We start from the raw sequence: 24,571 nt of genomic DNA on the forward strand, positions 1-24,571 counted from the left end.
TACATTGAGATAGATACATTGAGATAGATACATAGATAGATACATACAGATAGGTACGGTAGATAAATACATACTGTAGATAGACAGATACATAGACAGATACATAGAGATAGATACATAGATAGACAGATACATGGAGCTAGATACATAGAGATAGATAGATACATAGATAGACAGATACATGGAAATAGATACATAGATAGTATCAGACAGCGCCGGAATGTGCGGAGAAAGCAGCAGCGGGCAGCAGGTTGAGTCTCCATAGTAGCCCCGCCTCCAGCCGCCGGTGATTGGACAGGTAGTGAAGGGCAGCGCTGTAATTGGCCGCGCGTACGGCGAGCGGCGCTGTGATTGGCTCCCACAGGGTCCCCGCTCTCTCCCGGGGCCGCTGCCGGTCACTGCGATGAGAAGCGGCGGAGAGTCCGGTAAGTTCTCCGTGCGGTCCATCCCGTGCCAGTGAGCGCCCCCCGGTCCCCGGGCTGCCCCCCGGACCCCGCTATATGGAGGGAGCTGAGGATGGTCTGCACCAGGAAAACCAAACCGCTGGTGTCCACCTGCGTGATCCTGAGCGGGATGAGTAACATCCTCTGCCTGCTCTACGTGGGCTGGGTCACCAACTACATGGCCGGGCGCTCCGTGCGGGCACCGGGGCCCCCCGACACCGATACCGGCGGCAGCAGCAGGAGGCTGGAGGCTGAGGACAGGGGGGACACCCTGCGGATCATCCAGAGGCTGGAGCGGCTAGAGAGCGTCATCAACCGGCACATCCAAGGTAACCTACTATATCCCCTATATGATCTTATTATTATACTGCGTGTACTGCACCACCCCCCATAACATTCTGTGTGTGTGTGTGTGTGTATATATATGTATGTGTGTGTGTGTGTGTGTATATATATATATATATATATATATATATATACTGTACTGCACCTATATACTACTGTCCCCTATATCTTACTGTAGTATACTGTACTGTGCCTATATACTACTATCCTCCATATATCATACTGTGTATATACCCTGTACTGCGCCTATATACTACTATCCCCCCTATATCATACTATATATATACCCTGTACTGCACCTATATACTACTACCCCATATATCATACTGTATATACCCTGTACTGCACTTATATACTACTATCCCCCCTATATCATACTGTATAAACCCTGTACTTTGCCTGTATACTACTATCCCCATATATCATACTGTGTATACCCTATACTGTGTCTATATACTACTATCCCCCATATATCATACAGTGTATACCCTGTACTGCACCTATTTACTACTATCCCCCCTCTATCAAACTGTATATACCCTGCACTGCACCTATATACTACTACCCCCTCATATAGCATACTGTGTGTGTGTCTATATCCTGTACTGCGCCTATATACTACTATCCCCCCTATATCATACTGTATATACCCTGTACTTTGCCTATATACTACTATCCGCCATATATTCTACTGTGTATACCCTACACTGTGTCTACTGCTCCCACCTCCCCTATATCATGCTGTGTATACCCTATCCTGTGTGTACTGCACTTATATTCAGCACCCATACTGTGTGTACTGCACCTATATACTATACCCACCTACCCCTATATCATTCTGTATATACCCTATACTGTGTATACTGCACCTGGTATATAATACATATGTGTGTGTGTGTATGTATGTGTGTATATATCTCCTCCACTGTATATACTGCACTCTCTTCCCCTTTATTATATTATGTATACTATATACTTCCTCTGTATTACTTATACACTGCACCATTATACTATATTTACTGCACCTATATATGCACTAAACCCTCCTCCCCTATATTAGGCTATATATATATATATATATACTACACCCATATATACACTATCCCCTCCCCCTATATACTGCACCTATACATTATATCCTCTTCCCCTATATTATCATATATATACTGCACCTCTATATACTATACCCTCCTCCTCTATATTATCCTATATATACTGCACCTATATACACAACAACCTCCTCCCCTATATAATTCTATATATACACTGCACCTATGTACACTATACCCTCCTCCCCTATATTATCCTATATATACTGCACATATACACTATTACACTATGCCCTCCTCTCCTATATTATCCTATATATAATGCATCTATACAGTATACCCTCCTCCCCTATATTATCCTATATATACTGCACTTATATACACTATACCCTCCTCCCCTATATTATCCTATATATACTGCACCTATATACAGTATACTATAAACTCCTCCCCTATATTATCCTATATATACTGCACCTATACACTATACTCTCCCCCCTATATTATCATATATATTGCACCTATGTACACTATACCCTCCTCACTATATTATCCTATATACTACACCTATATACTATACCCTCTTCCCCTGTAAAATACACACACACACACACACACACACACACACACACACACACACACACACACACACACTATACCCTTCTCCCCTATATTATTCTATAAATACTGCACCTATACACTATACCCTCCTCCCCTATATTTCCCTATATATACTGCACCTATATACTACACATTCCTCCTCTGTAATATATATATATACACTTGTGCCCGGCACATCCTCCTTAAATAGTCGTCTGTGGGTGCCCGCACCAGGATAATAGTATAGCGTGGACAACGTTTCAATATCTGGTCGATATTTTCATCAGGTACGAGATAGATATATATATATATATATATATATATATATATATATACTGCACCTATATATACTATACCCTCCTCTCCTGTATTATACTATATACTGCACCTATATACTATACCATCCTACCCTGTATTATACTACATATACTGCACCTATATACTATACCATTCTCCCCTGTATTATACTGTGTATACACTGCACCTATGTACACTATACCCTCCTTCCCTTTATTATTCTATATATACTGCACCTGTACACTATACCCTCCTCCCCTATATCATCCTCTATATACTGCACCTATATACACTATACCCTCCACCCCTATATTATTCTATATATACTGCACCTATTTACTATACCATCCTTCCCTATATTTACCTACAGTATATATACTTCACCTATACACTATACCCTCCTTCACTATATTATCCTATATATATACACACACACACACACACACACACACACACACACACACACACTGCATGTATACACTATACCCTTCTCCCCTATATTATCCTATGTATACTGCACATATACACTATACCCTCCTCCCCTATATCATCCTAGATATACTGCACCTATCTACACTATACCCTCCTCCCCTATATTCTATATACACTGCACCTATACACTATACCCTCCTCCCATATATTATCCTATATATACTGTACCTATATACACTATACACTCCTCTCCTTTATATACTACACCTATATACAATACCCTCTTCCCCTGTATTATACTATATACATACTGCACCTATACACTGTACCCTCCTCCCCTATATTATCCTTATATACACTACCTATATTCTATACCAGCCTCCCCTATATTATACTATATATACTGCACCTATATACTATACTCTCCTCCCCTATATTATCCTTTATATACTGAACCTATATACTATACCCTCCTCCCCTGTATAATATATATATATATATATATATATATACTGCTGTTGTATTGTACTACAATTGTATATACACTGCACCCTCCTCCCCTATATTATCCTATATATACTGCACCTATATATTTACTATACCCTCCTCCCATATTTACTATACCCTTGAACCAGTGCAAAATTTATTGGGGTCAACGGCATTTCGGGCCGGGGCCCGTCATAAGGACACACCATGACACACTCCTGATGACGGGCCCCGGCCCGAAATGCCGTTGACCCCAATACTGCACCTATATTCTATACCCTCCTCCCCTATATTATCATATACACTGCACCTATATACTATACCCTCCTCCCCTATATTATCATATACACTGCACCTATATACTATACCTTCCTCCCCTGTATTGTACTATTCTGTCTCTCTTATCTATATATACTGCCTCTTTATTACATTTACACTGCACCCTCCTCCCCTATATTATACTATATATGCACTGCATCTGTATTACATATACATTGCACCCTCCTCCCCTATAGCTTGCTGTATATACTGCACCTTTACCAGTTCCACGCTATGTGCCGCCTCCCCTTTCCCGTACGCACCAATCGGATGTTGCATAGATACACACCCACAACTCTCCCAGCAGTCTCATTGTTGCGTCTGCCACGAAATGCCCCATATCACAGAGAGACCGATGCGGCCAACTAGGAATAGGACGGATATACCTGTGCTGTATGTAATAACTCCCTATACCCATAACGTAGATGGTGAGTACTTACCAATGTGTATAAATCACGCAGCAATCCAGGAATGTACGTTATGTGAATTAGCGCCATAGGGGAATGCCCTCCGCCTCAGTACCTACCATTCTGACTTGTTACTTTCTGTATCTCTGTACAGTTTCATGTCTCCAACCCCTTGGTCCACATTTGTGAAACGGTGGTGCGTCCTGGCGGGTTGGATCTGAATGCCAGGCTTCACACCACCTGTAAGTGACGCCACATGGTTTATATTCGCCCGCTGCATTAGTCTATCGTTTAATTGTCCTGTATGGAGCAGACAGTCTACGTCTACATTCATACATATGGCATTTTCAGTGTGTCTTGTGAGCATTTATATTACAAACTCAGCTCAGCCCATTGACAAAACCAGTATTATCATTCAGAAGCAATTGAATCCCCCCCATGATGTCATTATGACCCCCCCCCTTCCCCCTGCCCCAGCCTTCAGTTACAGTCTACATCCAGCACTACCCCTGTTCACATCAATGTGTTATCAGGCAGAGGAAGACAGAATAATTACAGTAATGCAAGATATGATTAATGCACCCGGACTGGGAGCCATTATAAAACATAGTTGTCATTCGCGGCGTACGGACACCGGATTCTTTGCAGTCATTGATGGTGTATCGGAGGAGGCCACATTGGTCAATAATTACAGCCGTTACCTGCTTACAGTACATGTAGCGGATCGCCCCACCGGTGCCTGCTGACAGCTGGGTCTGTCACTTGCGGTGCCAGATGTATTCCCGGAGATGGCGTTTCGAACCCTGTGCCCCTTTGCTTCCTGAAGTTCTGCCACCTTGACCCAGAGAGAAAGCATTTAATCCGAGTAATTTAGTATCAATCAATGAAAGCTTTCCAAGCCTTGTGTTCCCAGGATGATTCATCAGCAGCGCTCGTACGTCTCCTGTCACTGAGTGGCCCTTTGTGTGACTGCTTCGGGGAAGCTGACAATTACATCAGCACAGTCTAATTATTTTGTTGGGTAAAGTGTTTGTGCTTGGTGCTCATAATTACTGGAAATTAGGCAGCGAGTGAGAGCGCTTGTATACGAATGGATTATAGAAATTGCCATATCGGTCAGGATGCTTTGTTCACCACAGATGAGTTTCACGGTCATCAATGGCCTAATTCAGACCTGTAAGCTAGGCTGCAATGGACAAAAATCACGCTGCACAGCAGGTGGGGCAGATGTAACAGGTGCAGAGAGAGTTAGATTTTCGTGAGCTATGTTTAAACTGAAATTGCAGCGTAAGAATAAAGCAGCCAGTATTTAGCCTGCACAGAAACAAAATAACCTCCCCCAAATGTAACTCACTCTGCACCTGTTACATCTGCCCCACCTGCAGTGCAGCATGCTTATGCCCATCTGCAAAAATTCAGCCTTAGTACCAGGTGTGAATCAGGCCTATTGTGCCTGAGTTGAATCTCTGTTTTGGGCAAATTTAGACCCTGTCTCATAAATTGTCAGTAAAATGAAAGACCCTCAATGTTCAACGTGGATAACAAGGCATTTTGCTCCCCTACATGAAAACCCTAAATGGAAACATCGTCCCTTTCAGCACCCAAAATCCAGAACATTGATCGGTATGCATTACTATTGGAATGTCGGCCGTACAAATGGCCAATCCGATCTACGCGTGTGTCGGGCTGCGTCCTGCCTGGCGCCGCCGGGCCAAACAAGTCGTCTTCCTGCCTTTTCTCCAGCACAGGGGAGAGTACGATCTGAAGGGTTTATCAGAACCTAATGATATTTTCACAGCTGCCATTTATGGTCCTGAGCAGCGGACAAGTTAGAAATTATTTGTCGCTGGGATGTTTGAAGCTGTGATATTTGCTTTCCTGGCACTGAGTAAATGGTAATTAACTTGAGTGTTGTTACCACAGAAACGGACCCTTTCATGTTGCGTGTACTGCGCTGACCTCATAACACAGGCATATTTTTGGTTGTCACGTGTACATGTTTGCTAGCATGCCTGCTAATTAGTCTGCTGTACCCCTAAGGAATATGTGGCACAGTTATGCTGGGATTGGACATTTGGGCGAGGCTGGGTAATGTCCGGCGGAGGAGATAGGGGAGGGCAGGAGAGGTAGCTGTCTAGGGCATTACAGCCTAGGGGGACTGCATGTCAGATGGTCTTAGCAGCCTGCAGATACCTGACTGCGGAGGACTGCGTGTGGGAATACATAGGTCATGCGTGTGATCTGCAGATGACAAGTGTTTTATCTATAGCTGAAATGCATTGATGTGTTTGGTAATGCGTCCGCAACATAGGACATTCCCCATACGTTTCTGCAGATCATATATTTCATTGTGTCCCCAGCATGTGCTATTGAAAAGAATGGGCCACTGAAATGAATTCCTCGCCTAGTCTGGGCTTGTTCCCGCTAATGCAGGAGAACATTCTGTAGAACATTAAAACGTTACCCAAAATAAGCCATGCTCTGCTGGAAACATGCAGAAGAATGACAAACGCAACTCCCCACAGCCAATGGCAAGGCATTTCCCATTATAGCTGCGGTGTCCGGGGTTAATTACTCTAATTACACATCAATAATAGTTGTTCTCTATTGCAACAGAGGAAATGAAACAAATGGACACTGCTTCTGAGCCTCATTCAGTTCAGTTGTGCTGTTTCATATACCTCACAGCCTCAGTGAAATGAATGGCCCATTAGAATGAATGGACCATTCAGCACAGTGGGGTCAATTTACTAAAGCTTCTTAAAATGAAAAGAGGTGAATTTGCCCATAGCAACCAATCCGATACTGCCTTTTTCGCTATTGCATCCTAAAAAAAATGATAGAATCTGAACCCTTTTATTTTATATTTAGAAGCTTTAGTAAATTTGTGTATTACTCCTAGTAGGTATGTGCACCATGAATTCCCCTGATGTGACTCTGCGTGTAGCATGACCAGCTTCCAGTGTGCCTCGGACAGTAATCTGGAATATTACAGGTTTTATTGCATTATGTGCCAGCAGCATATGTACATAGTGATGTGTGTCCATAGCATGGGGATAAACAGATGGTCAGAGGCAATCGATGGGATTGGACTAGAAGCTGCTGGCCTAATCTCCTAGGGACTCGAATGTGGAATTTATTCACGTAATACATACATGAAAAGATCAGAGGTTATTGTAGACGGCTAGGATAATGAATGTCCAGATCTGTTTTATTCGTATTTGCTGCATTTTGTGTACTTCTTGTGCTCATCCGCCTCCCCCCTAGGGGTATAGCCAGCAACGCCATATGGCTGGTGGGTGCTGTGCGTTCTGAGGTGTGCAGCGGCATGAGGCACAGAAGGGAGTTTGTGGGCTGATTATCTGTAACTAGTGACAAACCTGTCAAAATGACGCTTCTGCAATGTACTTTCACTTTGAAAGTTTTTACTTTTGCTTTGAGCTGTGACAGTTTTTAGTCCACAAACTCTCCACCCCACCCCAAGTCCCTATCTGCTCCTACCTCCAATGCCTGTCTTTACAGCTCCCAATCTGCATATCCAGCAAGTTTCAAACAGAACAGTGTCCCTGCAAAAAAAAAAATAGCCTTCACTTTTTGTTATGACCTCTTTTAGCACACAAAGGAGTAGTTTGGTCCATCAAGCGGCCTCCAGTAGTCAGAGGCAGTACTTCACCTCATAAAGGTATAAAGGTGTGTATATGTATGTGTGTGTGTATGTATGTATGTATGTATATATATATATATATATATATATATATATATATATATATATATATATATATATATTGGATGGTTTAACCCTGAAGTCAAACAAATGAAATCCGCACACCAGCTGAATAAACTTTAGAAGAGTGTATTGAGCATCATAGTAGAAAAAAATCACATGGCATCATATTGGCAGACAAAATATGCAAAAAAAGGTCCAGGTATAACTTATCTAGCGTAGCTCCACCAAGGAGACCTGCGACCGGCCATACAGCCCAGATACCCTTATATATATATATATAATATGTGTGTGTGGCAATCGCTATGTTGGTGTTGTGAATGAATAGAAGCCTTTCCTTTTGTTTCATACATTATTATAAATATAAAACCCGCAAAGACTTTCCCAGTACCGCCATCTGTCACGTCCCATAGTCCGAAGCTCATATCAAACCTCTACAGGTGTGCTTCATATTAATATTTCACGCCTAGACAAGGAGCCAGAATATCTCCCCAGGTGATATTCCCATTGCTGGAGGATTGCCATTCTCTATCTGTATTGTAGAGACAAAAATGCTCGTTTCTCCAGGGTGTTATTCAGCGTTTAATTAAAATGTATTATTTTTGGTCTTTTTGATGTCTGTGTGCCAGCTGTTTGGTATTTTATATGGCTGATTCTGGTGTCTGCTTAACGGGCAAATAAAAGGGAATTACATGTGAGAAAATATTAAATGCTCATTATTCCAACTTTGGGGAAACATCTGATACAAATATTGTAGACTATAAGTGGAGCAGTGGGTAGATGGCGCATTGCTATCGCTGGGAGTAGTGTCCTCGTTGAGACGTGAGGCACTTTGTGTCTCATTCCTCAGCGATGGTAGGTTATGGTGAACTAATAGGCTAAATATTGGTTATGTATAGGCCATAATGTAGGAACCTTTGAAACCGACAATGGTTACTGGGCTGTCTCCTTTTTGCATGCTTTTGCAGACAAGAGTTCTAGACCAGGGGTCCTCAGACTCGGTCCTCAGGACCCACACAGTTCATTTTTTCCAGGTCACCCGGCAGGTGCATTCATTACTCATTGAAACATTTTAAAAGATCCACAGGTGGAGCTAATTATTTCATGTGTGATTATGTGAGGAGACCTGCAAAACATGCAAAACGAATTGTACCCCTTACCCGTCAGTGGACAACATTCACTGCACTTTATATACAGGTTTATATATTTTCTAAATCACACTAGCAAAGCGTCCCACTAGAATCTGATTAATTGCATTGGGTTAAAGTACGACGCCCACTCTGGGATTCCGTCCCCTAGCACGACAAGACTTTCATCTAGTCTACAAACCTTCAAGAGTATACTAAAATCGCTCCTCTTCAGGCAGCTTCTTCTATCCTAGAACCTCCATAAGCTGTTACCTTCCCTCTACACAGTTCACACAAAACTCTCATGTGTTCTGTAATACCCCTTTCAGACATACGCGAAAATCCCGGGTTTTTTCACATGAATGCGCCCAAACCCGGGACTAGTGTATGTCTGAAAGGGTATACCCGGGATTTCACTCCCGGATACTGAGCACCTGCAATTGACCAGGGTTTTTCCCGGTATTTAACTCCCGGGTATAATACCCGGCTTATGTCTGAATTGGTTTACCTTGGTTTTTCAGTTTTAAACATGTGATGTTGCTTTTTTTTGCTGCTGGGGCGTGTCCCATTTTAATGATGAAACACTGAAATGCTTGAAAAGCCTGGCTTATGTGTGAAAGGGGTATACCCGGGTATTTCCCGGATTTGAGGTGTAGTGTGAAAGGGGGTCTGTTACTAAAATCCTGGGAGTGACCTGGGTTGAAAATCCCGGGTAAACCTGGCCAAAATCCCGGGTAGTATGTCTAAAAGGGGTATAAGTAAACTTTCACACCCCACTGCCCCCAGGTCAGTATTGCTGTGTGATTGCAGAGGATATCAGTGGGCTGTATTATCCAATCTGGTTGGTCCAATTTGCATTTTCTAGCACTTTAACCTCCTGCATTACTTCCTGATTTCCCTCTAGTTTGCAAGCAAGGCATTTTTTTTGATGCGCTGCGTCATATGCTGGCGATATATAAATATGGTTTGTTTGTAATCACTCAGCCGGGACACAACCTATTTATTGAGGTCATTTATGCTTTTGGGAGCAGAACGTGACTACGTACCTCATTTTCTACAGTCCCAACCAATGCTGTATACAGATTTGATCATTTATGAAATGAAAGCGATGCCAAGCTTTTAAATAGGTTGCTTTTAATAGCCTCCTTTAATAATAATAATAATTAGTTCAGAGCAATCCTCCGGGTTTGATTGTTGTTTTTTTCCTCTCTCTTATCTGCGTATGCCCTGGGCGTAAGCTGTGTGCGCCGGTCCATTCAGTCACTCGCTGGATTGTGTCGCCAGGGAGGGTGACTTTATAGATCTGTCCTCATCCTCTTCAACTTGCACAGTCTATTCATAGGCAATTCAAGGACTTAATTTCTGCCCCTTTGACTCTGCAGCTGTGTACACTGGTGTGATGCATCTGACAGGCTGCACGTTGTGACCATTAGGAGGACGGGGGCCCCTTCGCCGAGACGGAAATCAGAGGTGTTGACATGACTGTGTTACGCTCAGCAGGACAGTATGATCTCTCCGCTCCTTTAGACCTTCTCTGCTGCCGTACTACCCGGCAGGCCGTCATGGGACTTGTGGTTCCGCAATACAGAAGTGCCAGAGGTTTATCAAAGTTATTGACACTCTGCACTGGGCATGGCCAAACTGTAGCCCTCCAGCTGTTGTGAAACTACACATCCCAGCATGCCTTGCCATGGTTTTAGCATTCCCTAATAGCAAAACTGTGGCAAGGCATGATGGGACTTGTAGTTTCGCAACAGCTGGAGGGCCACAGTTTAGACATGTCTGCTCTAGATGGTCCCCATGAATCCGGCAGCTCGGCCAAGCGACGTCACCCTCATAAATATACCTGGGAATAGATGCACACACACGATGGATGCGCTCCGTAACATTTGGATTTTGTAGGCTTTCTGTTACTGTTAACCTGCAATTAAATAGTCAATATTCTTAAATGAGATTTTTCTATTGACGCCCTGCATAAGTCATGAGCAGAAAGTAGCCGCTAGTCCCTGTGCCATAGAGCTGGTTGGGGGTGGTAGGGAAGGAGGGGGGGGGGGGGGGGGAAGCATGCAGACATTTTCACATTCTTTTGCAGCATTAACCTGTCCCGCGAGCCCCAACATGCTCCGACAACGCAGAGGGAGCTCAGGAGAGTGTAAGGTTTGTATGGAAGCATTCACTGTTGTATCCGCCTCGCTTCAGATTGTGTCACCTCTGTGTCCTTAATACATGAGGCATTGTGGGGATGTTTGCACAGTGTGTGGCATACTGTCAGGATTGTAAGGTTCAGGGGGCGATGAGAGCAGCAATTACTAACATATCGGGGTACGTATATAGGCGAGCTTGAAGGGTTGTGGACACTTTGGAAATTCCTGTCATAAATGTGGCCTTAAGTATCATCAAATATTCATCTAAGTTGTTTAAAGGTCTCACCAAGCATGGCCTCCAGTGAGTGATGATGCGTCTCTGTGCACAAACACTTTCAGCAATGCGCCCATAGGAAGCAGCGTCACCGTGCGTCAGAATAGCCAGCCCCATCACTACTCAGGATTGCCCCATGCATTTCTCATACATTTGGGACTCTATGCTCCAACAGCCGGGACACATGCGCAGTATAACAGCATCATTCCACTGGTCCCACCTGTGACGTTCTCAAGGGTCCTAAACCTTTTCTGCATGTCTGTGTTGCGGACTCCTCTGAAGTTGCTCACTGCACGGTGCCATGCCTCACACATGTCAGTCCCACTAGCAGCAACGCATGCCACGTGGACTCTTTGAGCTCCTTTCATTTATCCACTTTTATGGGCAGGAAAGAGAAGACGTTTAGAATATTATCATCTGTTCACTTTGTTGCCTGTGAGGATGATATCACGACTGTGCCTTGGTCAGGGAAACCTGAGATTATATTACCGAGGTACAGTTGTACAAAGCGTCACAGATCTGATTATTGATATGTTGTTGTGTCATTTTGACGGGCTGGTAACTGGTGTGTCACCGTGTGTGTGTGTGTGTATGTATATATAATCCAAAGGAGGTGGCACTCGGGTATAACGTTGCAGAAGATAACTGTAATGGCACCAAGCGCTTTCAGGGTTTCCCCCATTCTTAGGGCAATACAGTACAAGTATAACATTGTGGTGAAACCCTGTTTCACCAGAGAGTGATTTTTTTCCTCTGGTCACAACTGCCCTGTTTAGGGTTAAATAGGAGCCGTCCAGCCTGAGAGGAGAGTGCTTTACAGCCAGGCAACAGAACCTGGATCACTGCAAGGCCTGGCATGGGTCTCTGAGGTGTGGCTGGGGGAGAGACGGATGGGCTCTCAGGCACACGGCTTTGGTCCAGGTTTTCAGACCTGCACAGCCACAGGCAATGGGCTAATTGCACTAGAAGGGTTAAAAACCTTACTATGTTTACTGTTCATTGTGCTAATGCCCGATAGGCGTCAGGTACCAGCCACGAGTATATATAATATATATCTCATCGACACAGGAGCCTAGGGTATGTGTGGGTATGAGGAACATTAAGACAAATGATATATATAATTAAACCCAACTAATTGCTCGTAGTGCAGCTGTGTATTCTGTAATATTGCAGGGTTCTACAATAATTATAACTATATCTTGATCGCTCTATACCCACTGACAGTTTTATTTTAAGATCTTCCTCGCTTTTACCACGTACTTATTTTTATCTATGGCTGTAACAGAGTGTAGCCTCTGAAGGACTAGAAGGGAGATATTCCAGTTTAATCATTTACACTGATACAATGGCCAATTACTTGTTTTACCAACAGAATAATATTTACTTGGTGCTGAAGAATCCTCTCGACAATTAAAGACAAACACAATGCGCAGAAGAGTCTCTCGGCGGTGCGGCCATCTGAGGGCGGCCATTACCGATTCTGTAACAGTCCTCTTATTACTGCACGGCCCTGGTAGCGTAATAACTGTCTGACTAATACATATTCCTGCAGTGGAATTTACTTGTAGGTCTCCCCGCAAATACGGCTCATAAATGATCCACTAGTGTATAAAGACAAACGTCGCAAATAAGGCAAATAAGGCAATCGCAAATAAGTCAGTTGTGGACTGTCTTTTTGATTTGTAAATGGCTGAAAATGGGGCGGGCGCTGAAGTCCCCGTTCTCACCCCCCGAATGAACCTGAATCAGCCCCAGAGCGTATACATTCATTGTAGGTGAATTTTGCCTGTTTAACAGGATGCCAAATTATATGTGTTTTTACTGTTGCCGATCTGGTAGTTTTCCATTGTATGGAAGGAGCGTCCGGCCGCGGTGACGGTGAACATAGATGTAATGTCACATATGTAATAGGGTCCCAGGTACATGATGTCGTGCAGTTTTGGACGTTTTTTTAAGCGGCAATTATTTCCAAGGCAGAACCATGTGACCGCTGCCGGTTGAGTTGTCTGCTGTCCGTTTCTTAGCCGTGTATCTCAGAGATTACAGCCTGATGACATTTTTGAAATCTGCTTCAAAGTTACCCCAAAATCGCCCTTACAGTATTTGATTGGCAATACAATGAGTGTTGATCAGTGTTATGCCTGGTGCATAAGTAGATAATGGGGCACAAGTCCAGTGGATTGCTGTTTGGGGGTCTCGTCTCCAGTGAGACCCATTTCACACCGCACCTCTGGCCTGGGTTATTGGTGACGTGTTGACCTAGGTCAAGGTGCGGAGTGAAAGCACCAAAGCTTATAACCAGGGTTGAACAACCCATCAATTCGGTTTTAGCCTTTTGTGGATTGTCCCGCTAGTGGGATGCAAGTGTATGGGAGGGACACCGACCGTCCATACTGGTAACTCTCTGTGCCTCCAATCTGTGCTCTATACCCTGGTGCCACCCATCCATACTGGTAACACTCTGTGCCTCCAATCTATGCACTATACCCTGGTGCCACCCATCCATACTGGTAACTCTCTGTGCCTCCAATCTGTGCTCTATACCCTGGTGCCACCCATCCATACTGGTAACACTCTGCGCCTCCAATCTGTGCTCTATACCCTGGTGCCACCCATCCGTCCTGGTAACACTGTGTGCCTCCAATCTATGCACTATACCCTGGTGCCACTCATCCATACTGGGAACACTCTGTGCCTCCAATCTATGCACTATACCCTGGTGCCACCCATCCGTCCTGGTAACACTCTGTGCCTCCAATCTATGCACTATACCCTGGTGCCACTCATCCATACTGGTAACACTCTGTGCCTCCAATCTATGCACTATACCCTGGTGCCACCCATCCGTCCTGGTAACACTCTGTGCCTCCAATCTATGCACTATACCCTGGTGCCACCCATCCGTCCTGGTAACACTCTGTGCCTCCAATCTATGCACTATACCCTGGTGCCACCCATCCGTCCTGGTAACACTCTGTGCCTCCAATCTATGCACTATACCCTGGTGCCACCCATCCGTCCTGGTAACACTCTGTGCCTCCAATCTATGCACTATACCCTGGTGCCACCCATCCATACTGGTAACACTCTGTGCCTCCAATCTATGCACTATACCCTGGTGCCACCCATCCGTCCTGGTAACACTCTGTGCCTTCAATCTATGCACTATACCCTGGTGCCACCCATCCATACTGGTAACTCTCTGTGCCTCCAATCTATGCTCTATACCCTGGTGCCACTCATCCATACTGGGAACACTCTGTGCCTCCAATCTGTGCACTATACCCTGGTGCCACCCATCCATACTGGTAACACTCTGTGCCTCCAATCTATGCACTATACCCTGGTGCCACACATCCATACTGGTAACACTCTGTGCCTCCAATCTATGCACTATACCCTGGTGCCACCCATCCATACTGGTAACACTCTGTGCCTCCAATCTATGCACTATACCCTGGTGCCACCCATCCATACTGGTAACACTCTGTGCCTCCAATCTATTCACTATACCCTGGTTCCACCCATCCATACTGGTAACACTCTGTGCCTCCAATCTAAGCTCTATACCCTTGGGCGGCTGGGTGATACTATGCCACCCATCCATACTGGTAACTCTCTGTGCCTCCAATCTGTGCTCTATACCCTGGTGCCACCCATCCATACTGGTAACACTCTGTGCCTCCAATCTATGCACTATACCCTGGTGCAGCCAGGTGATACTATGCCACACATCCGTACTGGTAACACTCTGTGCCTCCAATCCATGCCATATACCCTGGTGCAGCCAGGTGATACTATGCCACACATCCGTACTGGTAACACTCTGTGCCTCCAATCCATGCCATATACCCTGGTGCAGCCAGGTGATACTATGCCACACATCCGTACTGGTAACACTCTGTACCTCCAAACTATGCACTATACCCTGGTGCAGCCAGGTGATACTATGCCACACATCCGTACTGGTAACACTCTGTACCTCCAATCTATGCACTATACCCTGGTGCCACCCATCCATACTGGTAACACTCTGTGCCTCCAATCTGTGCACTATACCCTGGTGTCACTCATCCATACTGGTAACACTCTGTGCCTCCAATCTATGCACTATACCCTGGTGCCACCCATCCATACTGGTAACACTCTGTGCCTCCAATCTGTGCACTATACCCTGGTGCCACCCATCCATCCTGGTAACACTCTGTGCCTCCAATCTATGCACTATACCCTGGTGTCACTCATCCATACTGGGAACACTCTGTGCCTCCAATCTATTCACTATACCCTGGTGCCACCCATCCATATTGGTAACACTCTGTGCCTCCAATCTATTCACTATACCCTGGTGCCACCCATCCATACTGGTAACACTCTGTGCCTCCAATCCATGCACTATATACTGGTAACACTCTGTACCTCCAATCTATGCACTATACCCTGGTGCAGCCGGGTGATACTATGCCACCCATCCAAACTGGGAGCCCTCTGTGTGTGTGTGTGTGTGTGTGTATGTGTGTGTATATATATATATACTAGGTGATTCATCGCGCCCTCCGGGCGCTCTTCACACCGTTGTGAGGGGCTTCGCCCCATCAGAATTAGAAATATATGTGAGTGTGAGATATAGTGTGAGGGGAGGTGACGTTGGGGGATGCGGGTGGGGCACTGTGCGCACCCCCCTTGGTGGTGGGCAGGCGCTAGGCTTTTTTTTTTGCAGGGGGGGTCTGGCGGACTATACTACTGTCCTCCCCCCTCCTTACAGCAACAGCCTGTAGCGTTCCCCGGCTCCGTCACCCACATGAACCCGCCCCCCTTCTGACAGAAAGGTGACGTTGGGGGATGCGGATGGGGCGCTGTGCGCATCCCCCTTGGTGGTGGGCAGGCGCTAGGCTGTTTTTTTTCCAGGGGGGGTCTGGCGGACTATACTACTGTCCTCCCCCCTCCTTACAGCAACAGGCTGTAGCGTGCCCCGGCTCCGTCACCAACATGAACCCGCCCCCCTTCTCACAGAAACCCGACACGCAGATCTGTGTTTGGTGACGGGCGGTAGCCGGCTCAGGGTGCAGTGGTAATATAATAACAGACCCTCGGAAAATGGCTGCCCCCATAATGCTGTATGGGGGCAGCCATTTTCCGACTGTGTGTTATTATTGGAGCCGGGTACCGTCCGTCGCCCGGCACTGATCAGCGGGTCTGGGGGGCGGTGTTTTTTTATCTGCCTTTGCCGGGGAGCGCTGTGGCAGAAGGGAGCCATGTTGACAAAGATAATGTGCCGCAGCGCCCCAGATCAGCGTGTCGGGGGGCGGAGTTAGGCGGGGACCGGAGTTGCTGCATGTGTGAGGCAGCAGGGGGGCGGGCGACAGTGGTGTAGCTAGGTGCCACGGCGCCCGGAGCAAAGGCATGTTTCGCGCCCCTCAAATTTGTAGTAGGTGAGGCTCCTGCACAGTGAAAAGTGGGCAGGGACCAACATTATACCACACACCGTAATGCCCATTGGACATTTTTGTGAACTCTGTAATTCCAATTACACATAAGCCCACACATGATGCCCATGACATACTATATAACACTCCGCAATGCCCATGACATACTATATAACACCGTAATCCCCATGACATACTATATAACACACCGTAATGCCCATTACATACTATATAACACACCGTAATGCCCATTACATACTATATACTATATAACACACCGTAATGCCCATGACATACTATATAACACACCGTAATGCCCATGACATACTAAATAACACTCCGCAATGCCCATGACATACTATATAACACATCGTAATGCCCATTACATACTATATAACACTCAGCAATGCCCATTACATACTATAAAACACTCCGCAATGCCCATTACATACAACACACCATAATGCCGATTACACATTTGACACATAAGTGCCACTTACCTCAATGCCAGGGGCTTCATGCTCAATGCCAAGGGGCTTCATGCTCGTTGCCAAGGGGGCAGTAGGGTGCAGCAGGGTGGGCGGGTGCAGTAGGATGCAGCAGGGTGGGTGGGTGAGTGCAGTAGGATGCAGCAGGGTGGGTGGGTGGCTGCAGTAGGGTGGGTTTGTGGGTGCAGCAGGGTGGGTGGGTGGCTGCAGTAGGATGTAGCAGGGTGGGTGGGTGTCTGCAGTAGGATGCAGCAGGGTGGGTGGGTGGCTGCAGTAGGGTGGGTTTGTGGGTGCAGCAGGGTGGGTGGCTGCAGTAGGATGTAGCAGGGTGGGTGGGTGGCTGCAGTAGGATGCAGCAGGGTGGGTGGGTGGCTGCAGTAGGGTGGGTTTGTGGGTGCAGCAGGGTGGGTGGGTGGCTGCAGTAGGATGTAGCAGGGTGGGTGGGTGGCTGCAGTAGGATGCAGCAGGGTGGGTGGGTGGCTGCAGTAGGGTGGGTTTGTGGGTGCAGCAGAGTGGGTGGGTGGCTGCAGTAGGATGTAGCAGGGTGGGTGGGTGGCTGCAGTAGGATGCAGCAGGGTGGGTTTGTGGGTGCAGCAGGGTGGGTGGGTTATGTGGTTAGGAGGGTGAGTGCAGCAGGGTGGGAGTACACCATAGTTACAGCCAGGCGCCCCCCCCCCTGCCTGTGCTGACAGAGACAGTGTGTGTGTGTGTGCACACCTCCCCTCTCCCCTGTCAGTGTGCGCAATGCCGCCCGCTCTGCGCTGTGTCCGGGAGAGATATGCGGCTACGTAAAATTCATATCTCCCGCTGGACCGCTAGCCAATAGGCGCTCGCGGTCCAGCAGCCATCAGTTGATTGGCTGCTGGACCGCAAGCGCCCATTGGCTAGCGGTCCAGCGGGACCGTGAATTTTAAATAGCAGCAGCGAGCAATGCATGTCTCATGCACCGGACGGAGTGGGGAAGCGGGCGGGGAAGCTAGCTAGCTGGCGGGCGGGCGGGGAAGCTAGCCGGCTTGCGGGCGGGCGGGGGAGCTGGCTGGCTGGCGAGCGAGCTGGCGGTGCCACAGCACAGCTCCGGCGCCATGAAATCATCCTGCGGCCGGAGTGTGTGCTGGCGGGCGATATGTCCTGCGGGGCGGTGGGATAATGATGTGTGCCGCAGGCGTGGTCCAGCCGTCGCCCGACCCAGATCAGCGTGTCGGGGGGCGGGGTTAGCCGGGGACTGCTGTGGCAGAGGGGGGGGGGGCGTGTTAATGTTGAAGGGGGGCGGGTGAAATGCCCGGTGCGACGGCGCGCGTATATGAGGGGGGGGCTGGGCGCGCGGTGTGTAGATGCCTTATGGGCAGGCAGGGGATGAGTGTGTTAGGGGAGGGGTTGTGGGTGGTGAGCAGGCGTGGATGGAGTTAGTGGGCAGGCATGGGGAGTGTTGGTCGAGGAGGGGTGTGTGCTTGTGGAGAGCATGTACGACGGATGCCTTGCTTCTGCAGTGTGGCTGACGGTGGATGGGCCTGTCAATCACCCCTGAAACCCCGCCCACCGTTTGCCACACTGCCTTGACTGACAGATCTGGCCAAATATATAAGAGATATATATAATATATATTTTTGTAATTAAAGATATTTAAAGATGATTAAACAACAACAACAAAAAATAAACTTTATTGAAATGATAATATCTTTTCTTTATGAATATGTAAATGTATTGCCATCTGCCATGTAACCGGTCGCCAGCAATAACCTCACCGCACCTCTGTATCTCTGGAGTATCCAGTGCTGTCCAAATTTACATTTTTCCAGTTGGTCAACTGTCATTAAAATAAATTAGCCACTTAGCAGCTCTTCCAGCACACCCACGGGGTGACTGCACAGGATGGATTTGGGGTATCATCCCAGTAGCCCCAGGTCCCCAGCTTTCCTTTCTGTTCAGTCTTATAACGACTTTTCCATGGTGCAATGAGTTTAATGCTATTTCCTTCTGTTGTCAGCGTTACGATTCCAGAGCTTTCCGGTACACAATAGCTTTGTCTACCCACCTCCCATTTCTGTCCTGTATTTAGTTCATTGAGGTTTGGTCAGTTATTACAGCTCATTAAAGTTTTTTTCACTGCTACATAAACAGGTTGTTATCAGGACACCTCCCCCACCTGCTGTAACCGACAAATGTTCCTGGTGGCCACTAGTGGGTAATAAGCTACGGCCAGGAAAGATGTTCTCATAGAGGTGTGAGTTACATGCAGAGTGTACTCTCTCTTGATAATTGGGGGCATTACTCGTGTCTGTTTTTTTACCTGTAGTGCACAATAGATTGTCGCTACGATGTAGGTGCGATGTTTCACACTTAATGCAGGAATATGCTTTTAATGCCAGGGAGCGTCTGCTCTTATTTCCAGAATGTAAATGAATATTTACTGGTGAGTAATTCCCCAATTGTACACGCGGAACTTTTATTTATAATAATGTATCCGTTCCCTACACGTCAGCATCTTTCTTATTGCACCGCACGGACTAGATCATTTCATACGTTTACGACCAAATGCAGTCTGAGAAGTTATTGCAGTATATACAGTATATAACGGTGTCTTTCCGTGGGCAGAGTATTGACAGGGTTCTGTAAGGCGGCTCTAGATATCAGTAGGGGGAATCCCACAATCTCTCTTGCTAGGGCCATCAGTGTGTCTCAACTTTGGGAATCCATACCCCATAGTATCCCTGCATAGTAGGTGGCTGCACATAACTGTCACAGTTTCCAGACGACTCGGCAAGTCACATGATTCAGGTCAACCAGCAGGTGCACAGGCAGAGTTGACAAACGGTCAGTTTCCAGAGCACAATGGTGAGGAATGGTGATTATAACTCCGGAAAGTAGCAACTGGTTACATCAGCATTTTTATTCTACACATCTATGTACCAAGATCTTGGTACTCTTTACTTAGAAGGGCGCCCACGATTTTGATCGTGGGCATCGTTAGTAAAAAATCTCGGGCATTGAATGCACTAAAAAATCGGGTGCGATCAACCGACGAGATGCCCGAGATTTCCCATAGGGAACAATGTTAAATGTCTCAATTGACCCAATTTTCCTGTTCAATGCCTCAATTGACCCGATTTTTCCATAGGAAACAATGTTAAATGGGCCACAGAGGCCAAATAGGCACCCTGAAGTGTATAATGGCCACCCGAATTGTTAACGCCACCCCACGATCAACGTCAACCCGATGCGTGGCGAGCGGCGGCGGTACGCGTCCTACGACCTTTTCATACCCCCACTATCCATGTCGGCGTGGAGTTGAGAATAGAAAGTGTGGCGAGCGCAGCGAGCCACCGAGCCCGAAGCGTGGCGAGCGCACGCGGACAGCTGTGAAGCCCGTGAGGGGACGCGGATACCTGTGAAGGTATCCGCGTCCCCTCACGGGGCTCGCTGCGCTCGCCACACTTTCTATTCTCAACTCCACGCCGACGTGGATAGTGGGGGTATGAAAAGGTCGTAGGACTCGTACCGCCGCCCCTCGCGGGCTCGCTGCGCTCGCCACGCTTCGCTTTGACGTTGATCGTGGGGTGGCGTTAACAATTCGGGTGGCCATTATTCACTTCAGGGTGCCTATTTGGCCTCTGTGGCCCATTTAACATTGTTTCCTATGGAAAAATTGGGTCAATTGAGGCATTGAACAGGAAAATCGGGTCAATTGAGACATTTAACATTGTTCCCTATGGGAAATCTCGGGCATCTCGTCTGTCGCATCGCACCTGATTTTTTAGTGCATTCAATGCCCGAGATGGCCGAGATGGGCGCCCTTCTAAGTAAAGAGTACCAAAACCTTTAATGGTGCGCCCTGCTCAGGCAATGGTGTCATAGAAATAAGCCACTCATAAAAATCGCCCATGCGCTATTAATATATACATATTCAGCTTGTTTCATTATGGTATGTATAATATTATACGTGGATGTATTTGCTTTTCCCCAGTGTATCAGCTGTAGCTGCGGCTGTAAGTCTGATGTCATTCATTGACAGTTAAACCGTCCGGTAAACAGCCTGACCGCAATTATGCAATTAATCCCGCTAAATTATTTACTTTGTCGCAGCAGTCTCCTCACTCCATAAGTGTCCAGAACACAGAGCACTAGGAGCCCCCTTTTAATGCATCCGGCTAAATACCACGATCGGAACATTTGAAATGCAGCCAAGGCTCCTGAATTGCATTATTCCAGCGTGAAATGTCAAGTTCTAATAAGACACCGCTATCTGGAATTAAAGGGTTTACGATGCAGCTTTGGTTATCCAAACCCTTTGCTCACAAACCACGCAGTGTTTGACCACCGAGGATCTGTTTAGCCGTCGGCAGATGCGGAAAATCGGGCGCAGAAGGACTGAAACATTTCTAACATATTTACTCGTCCACTTTAGTATTGTAGTAGTATATTTTTACCATAAGACAATACAAACAATGATATGAACAAAATGGCGGCATCTTGCCCACAGGTCAGCCCTATCCAGAGTATATGAAAGTGGTCTTTGTGACAGCATCAGTGGCATTCTTATCGTGTGGCTGCAGTTATGGTGCCCAAAGTCTGGCTGTGTGTGTGTGTGGGTGGGTGGGGTCAGGCAATCTGCATCTCAAAGGTCCCTCTAGCAGATTTGGCCCTTGAGATCCGCCCCCATTGTTTTCTGTGGTCTCACGCACAAGCCTTCCTGCACGCCTTTTATTGATGCTCTTTCATGGGGATGATTAATGGATTGACAATCGTATGGTCCACACCAAATGCTTGACCGGCACAATTGGTTGACTGTTTAAAGTCAACCGGGTGAATATTGACAATGGTCGCCATGTTTTTTTGGCCAACTCGCATGCTATGGGACCACCATCCGTATGAACGTCTATCCTTGCAGACTTGCTCCTCCCACCACGCTACGGGCAAGGTGGCGTACTTTCCTTGTCACAGGTTAATCTTTCCAGTCGATCAATGTCTTCATGGATATTAAATCAAGAACATGTTGAGTAAATGTGAATAATCCCCAAATGTGTGATCTCTTGTAACTGTGGACCTTATTGTATGTCAACCTTTTGTACATAGAATCATACATAGAATGTGACGGCAGATAAGAACCACTTGGCCCATCTAGTCTTCCCCTTTTTTAAACATGTAACCTCAAACCATATTTGATCCTTATTTTTATGTAAGGATATCAATATGCCTATCCCAAGCATGGTTAAATTGTACTACTGTATTTGCCTCTACCACCTCTGATGGGAGGCTATTCCACTTATCTACTACTCTTTCTGTGAAGTAATTCTTCCTCACATTTCCCCTGAATCTTCCTCCCTCTAGTGTCAGTGCATGTCCTCGTGTTCTGTTGCTCCTCTTCCTGTGAAGAATGTCTCCCACCTGTACCTTCCTCCCTCTAGTGTCAGTGCATGTCCTCGTGTTCTGTTGCTCCTCTTCCTGTGAAGAATGTCTCCCACCTGTACCTTCCTCCCTCTAGTGTCAGTGCATGTCCTCGTGTTCTGCTGCTCCTCTTCCTGTGAAGAATGTCTCCCACCTGTACTTTGTTAAAACCCTTGATATATTTGAAAGTTTCTATCATGTCCCCCTATGTCTACCTTTCATGCATGTCGACCCATGTGGTGTAAAATTATTGACTGTCCCCTGGTATACTGTCAATCAGTGCTTAAAGTGGTCCAAGGGAGGTGGTGGAACTCACCCCTCTAGACCCACCCTTGTGGGCCACACCCCTAGCACCTCCCACCTGGCAGAAGCCACGCCCATATCCACGCCCCTTTAAGTATATTCATTGTTTACCCATTTGCTATTGGACTTGAAATTATATCCACGCAGTAGGAGGATCAGCTGTTCTTTTATTTTTACAAATAACATAAGTTTTTAACCATATAAGATACAATAGAGAAAATTGTACTTGAAATACCCTGAAACTTTGCTTTACATAACACTCCAATTAGTGCTATTAATAGGTTTCTCATTGGTGAATACAAATTAATCATATTGTATGTGCTAAACAGTATCTTACAAGGTCATATATTGTGTTAGTTTGTATATTTTCAATGCACTCATACCAGATTTAAGACTAACCACAATGAGTCTCTGATTTCCAGGTGACATAGTCCATTTGTGGTGGTAGTAGCCAATCCCTGGTGACATGGTGGTCTTTGGAGATTTCAGCCGCCAGAGGAAGGAGATGAGTGGTCAAGTTGTTTAGTAAGATGTTGAAGAAACTGAAAATAAAGGGGACCGTGTATGTTAGTTAACAGTGGCGTGAGTTTGTCTGAGTTACCCGGAGGCAAGATCTATATTGGTGCCCCCCTTCCTACAAACATATATAAAATATATATTTATATAAATATATAGAGAACACATACATACTGTATTTTAGAACTCTGCCACAAAAGCGATACTGATGGCTTTCAATTAATGGATTTATACTTGCAGGGGAGGATAAGTGCCCCCTTGGGAGCAGGAGCCCGGTGGCAGATGCCTCCATTGCCTCCCAGAGTTCTGCCTCTGTTAGTTAACCTGTATGGCTTTAGAGGAATTTACATGGACAACACAAATACAGATACTTACCCATAATGATTCTTTGAGTCCCAGATGATAGAGTCTTTTGATGGTGCTTGGTCATTTGCAAAGTGAGGAGGTCGTAATACAGTTGGCCTTAATGTGTGAAGGTCTTTTGATGGTGGTTGCCATTCCCTGGTGACCGAGTCCCTAACAAAACTCGGACTTCATTACAGCTTACCATTTGTCTGGGTGTGCATAGGTATTACACACCCAATATAGCTTTTAAAACACTAGCAGTTACCCACAAATAAATAAAATACACATCACCCATTTAAAAACACACTAAGGGCCTAAGGTTCACTCAGAATGAGGTAAATTTGGTGCGTTTCCGATGTTTGCTGCGAGGAGGGAGGGCCAAACAGGGCAGCGCCAACAGGGCTCACCTATGGGAATGCCCTGCGTTTTATGGGCATCCCCATGAAAACGCTAGGCATTCCCATG

At 46.3% G+C, this 24,571-nt stretch overlaps 1 protein-coding gene across 1 annotated transcript in view; it reads left to right on the forward strand.

The window, feature by feature from the left end:
* Positions 1-366: 366 nt before the first annotated feature.
* The window catches only part of GALNT18 (polypeptide N-acetylgalactosaminyltransferase 18), a 230,811-nt gene continuing 206,606 nt past the window's right edge, over positions 367-24,571 (forward strand). Inside the window, exon 1 of the mRNA XM_083164114.1 lies at positions 367-772. Coding sequence (XP_083020240.1) covers positions 517-772 — 256 coding nt within the window. The 5' untranslated portion in view covers positions 367-516. The remainder of the gene's footprint in view (positions 773-24,571) is intronic.

This window comes from Crinia signifera, chromosome 11 (genome assembly GCF_055691185.1).
Source record: "Crinia signifera chromosome 11, ASM5569118v1, whole genome shotgun sequence".
Lineage (NCBI taxonomy): Eukaryota > Metazoa > Chordata > Amphibia > Anura > Myobatrachidae > Crinia > Crinia signifera.